At 41.5% G+C, this 12,028-nt stretch overlaps 2 protein-coding genes across 3 annotated transcripts; both read left to right on the plus strand.

The window, feature by feature from the left end:
• Nucleotides 1–4,939: 4,939 nt before the first annotated feature.
• On the plus strand, nt 4,940–5,594 carry LOC131264481 (uncharacterized). The gene is made up of 2 exons (XM_058266780.1): nt 4,940–4,988; nt 5,104–5,594. The coding sequence occupies exon 2, from the start codon at nt 5,208–5,210 to the stop codon at nt 5,592–5,594; it is 387 nt and encodes a 128-aa protein (XP_058122763.1). The 5' UTR covers nt 4,940–4,988; nt 5,104–5,207.
• Nucleotides 5,595–8,689: 3,095 nt separating this feature from the next.
• LOC131262381 (bifunctional methylenetetrahydrofolate dehydrogenase/cyclohydrolase, mitochondrial) lies at nt 8,690–11,476 on the plus strand. 2 transcript variants are annotated; one of them, XM_058264377.1, is made up of 4 exons: nt 8,690–8,762; nt 10,175–10,349; nt 10,419–11,037; nt 11,101–11,476. In XM_058264377.1, the coding sequence occupies exons 2-4, from the start codon at nt 10,185–10,187 to the stop codon at nt 11,226–11,228; spliced, it is 912 nt and encodes a 303-aa protein (XP_058120360.1). In that variant the 5' UTR covers nt 8,690–8,762; nt 10,175–10,184; the 3' UTR covers nt 11,229–11,476. The 2 variants fall into 2 exon arrangements, with proteins under 2 accessions (XP_058120360.1, XP_058120359.1); XM_058264376.1 differs by lacking the exon at nt 8,690–8,762 and adding an exon at nt 9,294–9,779.
• The last annotated feature ends 552 nt before the right edge of the window (nt 11,477–12,028 follow it).

Genomic DNA, 12,028 nt, shown 5'->3' on the forward strand with positions numbered 1-12,028 from the left:
TGCTGGACGGTTGCAAATAAGAATTTACTAACTTCCAAATAAGAATTATCGAGTGCCGAAGCAGTAACGCAAATAAATCAATAAACTTACCAAGATCGATAAACTGCCTCATTACAATTTTGCTTGGCCCTGGGTAAACGTGTTGCTGGCTTTCATACTGTTGATCCACTCGCTGTTTAATTCGTCTTCTGATCGAGAAAATTCAAGACGAGACGCAGGTGTGACATTTCAGTCCAGTCATTGCTGATGCTCTGCAGGAGTACCATGACAGTGTAGCGAAATTACTCCGTCGTGTAGCTTCATAGAACACTTTTTCAAGTCATTCTCGTCCAGATCCAGCACCACTAGATCGTATGCCAGGGGGCAAGTGGGCTACGTTCTTTTGGTGCCGCAGGACAAGTAAGATCGATCAGTGCAGCCTGAATACCCCTCTCGAGAATGCAAGCGCAAACTACGAAGGAAGCATGGTTAAGCTGATGCAGTCTGACCTAGCTGACTGCCTGCACGATTCAAAGGCACAAGAGATTGTCTGCATCATTTTCTTCAGCGTACTAAACACCCGGCGACTCGGCACTGTTTCCAGCGCTGCTAACCAACTTTTCACTACGCTTTGTGAAAGTAACATCTTTCATTACCGACCTACCCGATTATTGAGTGGTAACATTCTCCTCGCTGCTGCTGCTGAGCGACGAGTTTTTCTTACGACGGGCCGTATCCTCGTAACAGAGCGTTAGCGAAACGTTCGCGTCCTGTATGTCCGCCGTCTGCTGCCAACGAGTAGACGGAAGTGATCGAAGAGGTGATATTCGTCACCACCGCATTTTACACCGTATCCGCAAGCTCCTTGATCTCATGCTCGATCACCGTTGCCACCTCAGACATGAACGAGTTCGGTCCATGCTTGCCGCCACCGTAGTGTACGTGTACGCATCAGATCATCGCCACCACCATCGATCGCCGACGATTCACTTTCACGTTTGACCACCTCATCCATGTTGATCAAAATATTACCCTGCTTTTGCTCCCCCGCGCCTCCGTGGACGCGGTTTTCCATCCGCTTTTTGTTCAACAATAGAGCAATCGACTCCTGCCAACCAATCTGTTTCGCGATCATCTGCGGGGCTTTCGGTTTGATAAAAGTGTTGGTCATCAACCGTCGCGCATTTTCAAGCTTCAGTGACAGTTTGGCCAGATTGGTGTGATAAATCAAACAGAGTGCCCCGGCGTATCCCATCTCGGTGTCGGACCCAAGTTGGAGATCCCGCAAACCCAAAATAATGTGCGGCTCCAGCTCGAACGGCATTTTTTTTTGCTCGAATTATCTCGTGTAGCCTCGTGCCTCGTTGTGGTGGTAAGGGAGAGTCTGAATGAAATCCAAAACGAGAAATATAGACAACGACTAAGAAAGATTCGCAGTAAGCTTGAATATCCCCTGAATCTTACGAACCTTTTCAATGTTAAACTCTTTTTGGATGTAACACTTCACGTTTGTCAACAATGACTTCAGTACCATTTTGGTATCCTGCGGCGGAAGTATCGTACCTATCGCAAAATTCTCCTGTACCACGTCCAACATCTACTGACGTGACGCCGACAGTTCTTCCGACCGTCCTTGATGATCGTACTGATGTATTGTATGTGTCCAGAATTTCGCCCAGATATGGAAGTTAAACACCCGATTCCGCAGCAGCAGTAGCTTTATGTTACCCAAGGACATCTCGTTTTGAATCGATTCCATCAGCAAGTCGAAAGCTATCAGCACCTTTTCGTCGAATACCCGCTGGTTGCACTATTGCAGCAGCGAACTGACGATGGCGATCACATCGTTCTTCAGCACATTCCCCTTGTTTGTTGCGAGTTTGTAGAGAATTTCCGAAGCCACCTAGTTCGTTGTGCGAAGTTCTACTTCTCAAAAAACCCTATATCGTATATCAAGTTCAAGAGATGGAACATTTTAAACAAAACTTCCTTCAACGGTTGTGATTTATTCACTCCTGCCGTGTCAACAAGTTTTGATACAAACCAAAACGTTTGTTCCGTTTGTTGACGTTTTTTCATTGAACACCTACATTCGACCCGCGTTGATTATGATGCTAAATATGTTTCCGGAAAAAGACTTCTCTTACCGCATTTCTTGTTATTCCGTGAAAACATGTGTGATTCATAAATAATAAATAAACAATATCATCTTTTATTTACGTTGAACAACCCAACTGGCAGATTTTGTCTTGTTATCATATTGTTACCATGTTGTTAGTTAATTTTCGGGGCGGATAACAAGACAAAGTGTTGCACCAAAAAAGGGGTGGGGGAGCAACATTAAACCGGTTATTTTGTGGTGGTGTTAGTGCCAAACAGGGGGTTATGATGGTGTGCGTGTTATTTCACCAGATTGGCATGCACACATTTATATAATGCGTTTCGGATATCAAATGAGAAAACAGTGTTGTGTTCTGCGTAATCCGTCGACGCGGAAATTTATATTCTTCATTAAATTTGGACTCTACTTCTACACTCTGCTCTCCCGGAACACTAAATGCGGCTTCTTCCTCCGGTGTTATTTCTGTTGAACGAAACAAACAAAGGAAATGAATTAACGAATCGCTGTTATAAACGGTCATGATGTTGCTCTATCACACTGTTTACTTACCGATTCCATGATGCTTCTAAACGATCAAACTTCTCATCCGTTTTACGGACCAGATCGTTCATGAGCTGACGCCGTCGCGAACTTGTTGATGGATGCACTTTTTCTTCTATAAGTTTCCCATTGGGCACCATGAACTTTGGAAAAACACTTTACACTTTTCAACACGACTGTTCTGGCGCTGGATGTTTCGAAGACTGAAAACTTCACCGCGTCGCTATTGGCAGTTGGTGCGTGATGGCATTCATACAAACGTACTTTTTATTCTGTACATGATTGACCGACATAAAGTGCACGAACACATTTGCGTGTCGCTGTGCAGTGTGGGAATGCTACACGATCGGTTCCGCTATTGCAATGTGTCAGCCTGAAAGGGAAGATGTGAAAGGGCAGATGTGACTTCTCCCCTAGCACGCCGGTTCATCATTAGAACGAGTAGGAAGACAAGGAGTGCAAGAGAAAGCTGACAGTTCTGGACTCGCGGGGGTAGGAATCTGTGGAAACGGGGCAATGTTGCATGTCGCAGTCAGTTGGGAAGTCCGCACGATGCACAGTCGCATTACAGCCGTTGCCACCTATGTTCAGCTCTAACCCACCGATGATTGAAATAGCTCATCAACTGTTGTCTCTAAAGCAACTGCCGGCTTCTTAGTTGTCATACGTATGCATGCACGTATAAAAATTAAACACAAAATTATTCAAAAATACATAAGAATAGCTTTAAAGTATACCAAAATAATAATGTTTATTGTTCCTGGAGTCTTGCAATTGATACATTGTACCACAATTACTTTAGTTTTTCCTTATTTTTCGGCTTGAGGCAACCCAGACGCGTTAGAGACATAGTCAGATGAGTTAGAGACAAAATGAGATGCGTTAGAGACAACTGTCAATGAACTATTTCAATACCAGTTGCTTTAGAGACAACAGTTGATGAGCTCTTTCAAAATAACGTGCGTTAGAGGCAAAATCATCCGCTTTCGAGGCAAAGTTGGCTGGCAACGGCTGTACCAAATGAAAACACCAATGACAGCTCAAAACTGATGCACAGCCAGCTTAGAAAAATGTTCAAGAAGAAAACATTCATCAGGCCGTGTCTGTACACGGCGATACGAAATTCCGTACCCATACATTCAAACATCGGTGGGATTTAGGGCAATTTCACTGCATTTTTCAAAAATAACCGTCAATTTTGTCACCTGGGCGAATAGGTCAAAGCCTCTAAAATTAAAAAAAAAAGCAGTTTGTTTACGTTTCGGCACCCGAAAAAATTTTGGTAAAAATATCAATTAAAACGGAGTTTGATAACTGAATTACATTTGTGAAGGCTAGAAATAAGTAGTACAGCGAAAACTCCGATGTTTCGTGAAGAATATTGCTCGTTTTGTTCTTCTTCTTCTTCTTCTTCTTCTTTTGTTATGTGAGTCGGGATATATCCTCCTACGCTAAGTCGAACAATTTGTTCCCTTACACGTAATCAGAGGCGTAACGACTCTGTCCGAACTCCTATGAAGTGGCTCGTCCTTTAGGACCGGCTTTAATAGCCATATGTCCACCCGCCGTCCACGGGAGGGATAATTCCTTCCGTTGTCAGGACACAAGAACTCGTGGTCCGCTTGATTGACTCAAACAGCACGAGATGTGCGGCAGCTAGGATTTGTCTGACCTGAGCTCCAGCTCGACGTGACCAGGCGGTCGTGCCGCAAGCTAACCTTACTTTTCCGCTTACTACTTCAGGAAACTTGTGCACTGCTAACTTCCGCTCTGACTACCGAACTGTTTCGGCTTGTTTATGTTTAGTCCAGCTGTCGGTTTGTTTACGTTTCGAATTGACATTTGGCAAGAGCTACACTACCAGCACCGAGGCTAGATTTGTGAGCCATTTCAAGGTTACTTTTGCAAAGCTATGCCTGTTTCCGAAGGAAATGTGCCGCGTTTGGGTAACCTTGTGGGAAGCCATATTGAATTTGCAAGCTTGCAACGTTCACTCGCAGGGCGGCGCTACTGTGCAAGCAGTCAATTGATTTTATGTCTCTTTCTACCTGATGGAATAGATGTACTCAACCAAAACAGCCACCGAAATTGTTTGTTTTGATCATCTTCAGTTCAGTATCTGTTTGGCTATTCAACTTGTTTCGTGTGTTTTGGCTATTATTTTTGTGATTCAGTGTTAACCATGAGTAATCGAGGACCGCATCCTTCAGCTGTTGCTGCATTGTGCGGAAAAAATAGCATTTTGCAGGCACATCGCAGGTCCAGTGCCTTTTACAAGCGCGTTGCAAGATTGATGCCGAGACAACGGATAGCTTTGTGAATGTCGTGGCACCAACCGAGTTGTCGGGTAAATAATCTTATGTAGGTAATGTAGATTATTATGTGTAATGTAATAATTTAGTTTCATTTGTATCGGGAATCGAGCAAAACTGATGTATACCATCGCTTTGATTTCATTTTAGTTTCGGTTTCGTCGGACCAATTATTGTTGCCTTCTATCGATTTGCCGGATGAGGAACCAACTGAACAATTGGATCCGCTTTTCTCTGACACTCAGGTATACGAAATGGACTTTGTTACGGACGATGAAAAGAGTAGTGATGAAGAGAATGCGATGGACGACGAGGAAAATTCCGCAGATGACGAAGAAGATGGTCCCGATTATGCCAATATGCCAGATGCAGAGTGTGTACGATACTGGGCGTTAACTGGGAACGAGTCGCTTGCAATCGTTGGACAAATGTTCGAGATGCTTCGTGCAAAAACGGATATGAACATCCCAAAAGATCCGAGGATTGTTCTACGAAAAAAGCGGATCATAGATCTTCCAGAGGAATCCATCGAACTAGAATTTAAAGATATAAAATGTAAACTAGTCAAAACCATCGGAGAAGAGGAGGGAGAAATGATATTCTTTACTTCGTACTCTTGTCGAATAAATGCAAACTTGTAGTTTTATGGTATTGTATTGTGTATTGTGCTTTCAGTACCCTTGTCATCCTTTGCTTCGGTTCTTCAACATTTACCATAGTTTGTAGCCAATTCACTATGTCCGTTTTATACGCTGGCTCTGCTTCTAGACGCTCATTAAATTGGACTTATTGAGTGCCGGGGCTGACCACCTCGACGGCGTGGGTTCGAATCCCAACCGAGACCGGACCCTCCCCTGTACGAGAGGACTGGCTATCCACGTACAACAGGGAAACAAGTCTCGTAAGCCCTTAACGGGCAGGCATGACCAAGAGGTCGTTACGCCAAGCAGAAGAATTGATTATATTGTCATATTGTCTTATATTAGTTGACTAGACTGCATCTGTTTGCACGGATCTGTTTGCACGAATATATAAATACAAAACTACGAAAGATTTTCTAAACTCACCAGGCGTAACGGGATTAGAAATATGCTTTAGAAAAAGCTGTTTTGGTGCTGGTGGACCTGTTAATGAAGCTATTTTTGTTTGAAAACGCAACTAAAGCATTGTTATATTTAGGTATAACTTCAACTATATCTTCCTCTGTGAGGGCCAACTCTTCCAAAATCCGACGCTTCTTGGCCGGTCCTAACATGTCATTCGATGCAATATCCATCGCTGGAAATTTAAAAAAATTGAAGATATGTTATGAAATCGCACTGGGTGAATTTGTTAAAACATTTTTGCTCAATATATATAGGCATAGTATCATCTCCAGTTACAACGGCACCAACGGTTCAACGCAATTATCGTGCATCGACGATCACAACCCACCCGGGTTCAAAACAGTTCATCCGGCCGTACAAAAAAAGGTAATTGAATGGAAAAGTACTAACCTAACCAAACTGTCTCTCTCTCTCTCCCACAGAAATATGAAGCAAGAAAATCAGCCGCTCGCGAACACACGGAAGTATCAGGTGTAGAAATTGCATAATCGCCAAAAGGATCACAATTGCATATGAATATGCAGAAAACCACACAAATAAATCTTTTTTTCGTGTTTTGAAAAATTTCAGAGTTATGATGGTTCGTGGTAGATGGCGCCGCTGCCATCGTTTTGACAGCCCGATGGTCACAAAATGCTTCCTTACCACACTCACATCACAATCACTACCACAAACTTTATGTACCGAAAATCCCGTCATTGTGATATCACGGTGTCATAAAATACCACTCGTTTTGCTACCGGTGTAGCGCGACGTCGCGTTTTTCGCTGTTTCTACACCCCCGCGGTACAAAATGAGTGCTTGCACACAATTTCCACCCGTTTCACTGACTGTTTTACCCACCCTACCCTAAAAACTGCTGCTTGCACACAACCGCTAGCTACTCTTCACCCACCGCCTTCCTGCTTCACCCCCTATGGGGTCCATGGTTCAAATATCTCTCACTCTCCTCGAAACCTAACTACATTTGCCACAGTAGGAAGGTTTGATTTACATCTGGTCAAAGTTTTATTCCGGATATTTTTCTACAATGTTACTGCCGATTTTTAGTGCGATTGATTAATATATACAACCGGACGCACTTACAAATAAATAGTATCCAATCAAACATATTTTTTTATGGTTTATTTCTTCGCAAACACGTTTTTTGCTCACCAATTAGATTTATTTTTGACCATCGTATTTTTCCATAGTAGCCGTCAGCATTCCTGCTGTCTAAAGACAAATCAGTGTAGTGATGGGATAGCTCCAGAAAAGAACGACATCTTCGCATCCGATCCAGCAAAGGAGCGAGTCCTTTCGTAGATAAAAAAATATGATATTATAACACCATAATCTTTATTCATTTATTCATTATTTTATGCTACTGATTAAGTCACGGACAAAACGAATATTAGAATTATATTCGCTGCTCGATCAAATACTGCTTTTTATAGTTGACTCGTGCGTCGAAAAGATAACTTGATTGCTCAGGCAAGTACGCAGTAAAGCCTGAAATTGGCAAGTGGTTAATGCTAGTCTACCTGTCCCGTGTGAGCAAGGAGCTGGTATTCAGGTGGCTATATGATTTCACAGCTTATGTAATTACAAGCTTTCAAACAATTTGTTACCGGTAAATGATTGCTCCGGAGCGAACAGCTTTCGTCAAATTGTCTGCATGCCATTCATTTGCCACTTACCAACGAGTGGGTCAATCTTTAAGCACAATGAATCTTCATAATGCAATATGAGGAGCCAATAAAACTTAATTTACGGTTGGAATGAAAAATTTCTTATATGGAGCAAATGAATACATACGATCCAGCTCCAACGTTCCAACTCTAGTTCAGTGTTGATAGCTGCCAGCAGCTCTTGGAGTGCGTCGTGTGCAGTAAAAATATAAGTGTGAAAAATAGTTGTGTTTTCAATCTAACCAAGCTCGTTAATAGATAAGATTGGTTAATAAAGTGTTTGCTTTCATTTAAACATGTAAAGCAGATGAAAATCGATCGTGCTTCAGTATTGTCAACGCTCTTCCACTTGATGCTGGCAATGGAAAGAAGATAAGTATTCCATCTTTATATTGTGCATAATTGTACATAATAAGTGATATAGTCTTTCTTCTTTTGCAGGTTTTGCCAGAATTAGACCTAGGAGTAGTGCCAGTGAAGTGTAAAAAGAGAAATTAAATTAATAAAACGGTAACATAACCTAAAGGTAAATTCCAAAATAGTTGTTGTTTACATGTTCGGATGACATTTCCCTCGTGGGCATTGGTAGACCCGGAAGGTATGGGGAAAAATGTGGGAAGGGAGAAACGAGGAGGGGTAACCCATAAAAGAAGGAGAGTGAGTTCTTTCCTCTCATTTTTCGAATTACTGAACGCCATATATCAAAAAGACTCCTATTGCTTGGCGTTCAGTAATTCAAGCATATGGCGTTCAGTAATTCTAATGTATGGCGTTCAGTGATTGCATACAAGTTTTTGTACACCGGGGACTAGACATCGTCTAGCGCGATTTGTGCTACATTTTTTTTTATATGGAGTTCAGCCGCCTGTCAGGCGACGTCGCGTTTCGGGACGGGACGTCGCGCTGTAGTGTGGACCCCGAGTAGCAGTTTATTTTGACGTTTGTAGATCAACATGAAACCTAAATATTTACGAAGACAGCCTCGTGTACAATAGTACAAGTTCCTCCAGTACAATAACAAGTTAATTGTTCGGTAAGTACGGTGTACAACGTTCAGGATTCAATTAAAACAATTTGTAACGAGTACTAATTTTTAAAACTGCTTATCAATTTGCTTAATATTTTGTAGATGCACTCTTTTCTAGCAACATTTATTGACTAAGCGGGAATGTTCTCATGCTTGGAGTAAATGTGTTGGCCTATCTACGGCAGTGAATTGTAGCAATGAAAAAAACTGTTTTGCTTCCAATATTAGCCCTCCGATTGTTTCCCAAGTGTGTGGTGTACTTTTTTTTTTCCTGACGTTATGATGATGTTTGCGTTACTATGAAGTAAAACTTTATTGGTAAGGAGAGGGAGGCGCTTTTAACGAAGGCCTCTAGTCTCATGACCAACCTTATCGTAGTTACTGGTTTTAATTCAAGTTCAAATCGTGTAATGTTGCGACTACAGAAAAATACTAACACGAAAGCAAAGCTGTAGTGTCTAAAGATATTCTAAAAACAAAACGTTTTCTTTAACCCCATAACCGACCATTAAAGACTAATTCAGTAGGCGTGCATATTTCTCAATTTTTAAATGCCGTTTAATTTAGCGTGTAGGTCATCGATGTCAACATGTTAGTGCAACATATACTACGAGTAAGGCAGGCTCATGTTGTACCTAGGTACGGAATTGACGTCACAAACATAACTCGGACTAAACCCATTTCTACGTCAGAGTTAATAAACACACCTTATCAAATCCTTAAAATCGATCATCTACATCCTGCGCCATTCAGTATACGATCGACAGTGTTTGAGCGCGGTTCGAATAGCAATACGTTCCATACAGACTCCAATAGATCACCACCCTTCGATAGTTTTCGATTATCTTCGAAATTGTGGTTCTACCTGTACGTAAACGTACCAAAGCGAAGCTTGACAGCGAATATTAACGAAAATACGGTATTTAAAATGGTACACGCCAGAGATGCATCAAAGGTTGAAAAATCTTTAACAGAATCCAAATCAGTCATAACCAACAATCGAAAGTTTCACATTAATAGCAGGTAAGAATACGAAAAAAGATTAATTAAAAATTAAGTTTCGGAAAAATGTATTGCATCAACTTTCTTCTATATTAGTTAATTAACCAATATTAATTATGTAGTTACTTTCAAACCTGAGCAAGTTTTTGAAATAGTGTTACACTTGGTTCTTGTTGGGTACAATTTCTAAAACTTTCTGATGATCGTCGTTCATTTTGGATGATAAGTGCATAAAAAAAACAAAGCAATACTGAACCATCCATTCGATGGCGAGATAACGAGATGTTTGTGCATGCCCCAGTTAAAGAGTAGAGTCAATGCTTGTGTATGTGTAACGATAGTTTGACTGATAGATGATTGAGTTTGATGATGAGTCAAGGGAATAGAAAACATCTAGATTTCTTTGTTCATCATAGTGTCGCAAGTATGGCAAAGCTAATCGATGGCAAGCAGATCGCTAGTGAAATTCGGGCAGAATTGCGGGAACAACTTGTGCTATGGAAGGCTCAAGGACATCGTGCACCTCAACTGACGGCCATCCTTATTGGGGACGATCCAGCGAGCGCCACATATGTGAACAATAAGATGAAGGTATGTTGATATGAATAGTATACGTAAGTGAAAGATGATGTGAAGCCACATACTTATCTCTTCAAATAGGCTGCTGAAGATGTTGGTATCAATAGCAAGACAGAGCGATACAATACGGATATAACCGAGGAGGAACTGATAAACCGGATCGACGAGCTAAACGCAGACGACGAAGTAGATGGGATACTGGTGCAATTACCAGTACCGGATCATATAAACGAACGGAAAGTATGTAATACAGTATCATGCGATAAAGATGTCGATGGATTCAACGAGCGTAACGTTGGAAGGCTGTGTCTGGATATGAACACGTTGATTCCTTGTACGCCTTTGGGTGTACAAGAGCTTATAAAACGAGCGGATATCGAAACATTTGGCAAAAATGCAGTAGTTGTGGGACGATCGAAAAATGTAGGTATGCCAATAGCTATGTTGTTGCATGCAGATGGCCGTAATGATACTTGTGCGATGGATGCTACGGTAACAATATGCCATCGATTCACACCACCAGAGGAGTTGAAACGGTTCTGTCGTTTAGCTGACATAATAGTTACGGCCACTGGCGTTCCCGGGCTTATTACAGCGGATATGGTAAAGGAGGGAGCTGCTGTGATTGATGTGGGAATCACCAGAGTCAATGACCCTGCTACGGGCAAAACGAAGTTAGTTGGAGATGTAGATTTCGAGAGTAAGTTAAAAACTTAAGGGGGGCTAAATACAATGTGTGTTACCAGTTTGCTTTTTTTTCCAGATGTTCGTAAAGTAGCAGGCTATATTACGCCGGTTCCTGGTGGCGTAGGTCCGATGACGGTAGCTATGTTGATGAAAAATACAGTAATTGCAGCGAAAAACTTGGCTGTAAAACGGAAGGAAGTATAAAACCATTTCGTAGTATTACGAGTAATTCTATAGATCAAGCATAATTGCAACCGTTAATCTTTTTCCTCAGTGTAAAACATATGAAAAAATGGTATAATTTGCTGGGTGTTTTCTTTCAGTTACTTAACATTTGTTGCAAAAAATCAGACGTTTGATTTTACAGGCTCTTGCCAAGTAAACGGATATTAAAACGTAATAAAATTACTTGTTATTCGTACAATCCTATCAAACCTTTTTTCCGTCAGGCTTTTTAGGTTTTAAGGAATATAATTAACTTACGTACCCTGTTGTGCAATCAGGACTTTGCGATCCGCAGGTCAAATTTGTTCGAGGTAACGTCGAATCCCCGTCTTTCGAGTTGTATTGCGCCTCGTCGTTAACGAAGAGCATCTAATCCAACGTCTCTCCTTTCAAAATGTGCCAACAGTCGTTTTGTGTCAAAGTCCACATCTTTAAGGCATATGTAATGCCTGGTACTAAGAGCGTTCTGTGCGGTCCATGATTTACCGATCTTGTAGAATATTCATGGTGGAAAAGTTAAATTAAGCTGTTTTATAGTTGTAGGTGCTGAACTAGTATTGCAATATTCACTAAAAGTACTAAAGAGTTCAGAACAGAAAATGTATGTTTAAAAATGAATGCTTTTACGTGAACCACAAAATCCCATGTTATGCCCCCCTAGCCGAATTCACTGCCATGGCTACAGCACCACCACGCCGCCGTTTCAAATTCATGTCGTCGGCTAAACTCGTCGCGGTTCATTGGTTCATGCTATCCTGCTTCTGTCCTGTGAAATATTA

Source organism: Anopheles coustani, chromosome 2 (genome assembly GCF_943734705.1).
Source record: "Anopheles coustani chromosome 2, idAnoCousDA_361_x.2, whole genome shotgun sequence".
Classification (NCBI taxonomy): domain Eukaryota; kingdom Metazoa; phylum Arthropoda; class Insecta; order Diptera; family Culicidae; genus Anopheles; species Anopheles coustani.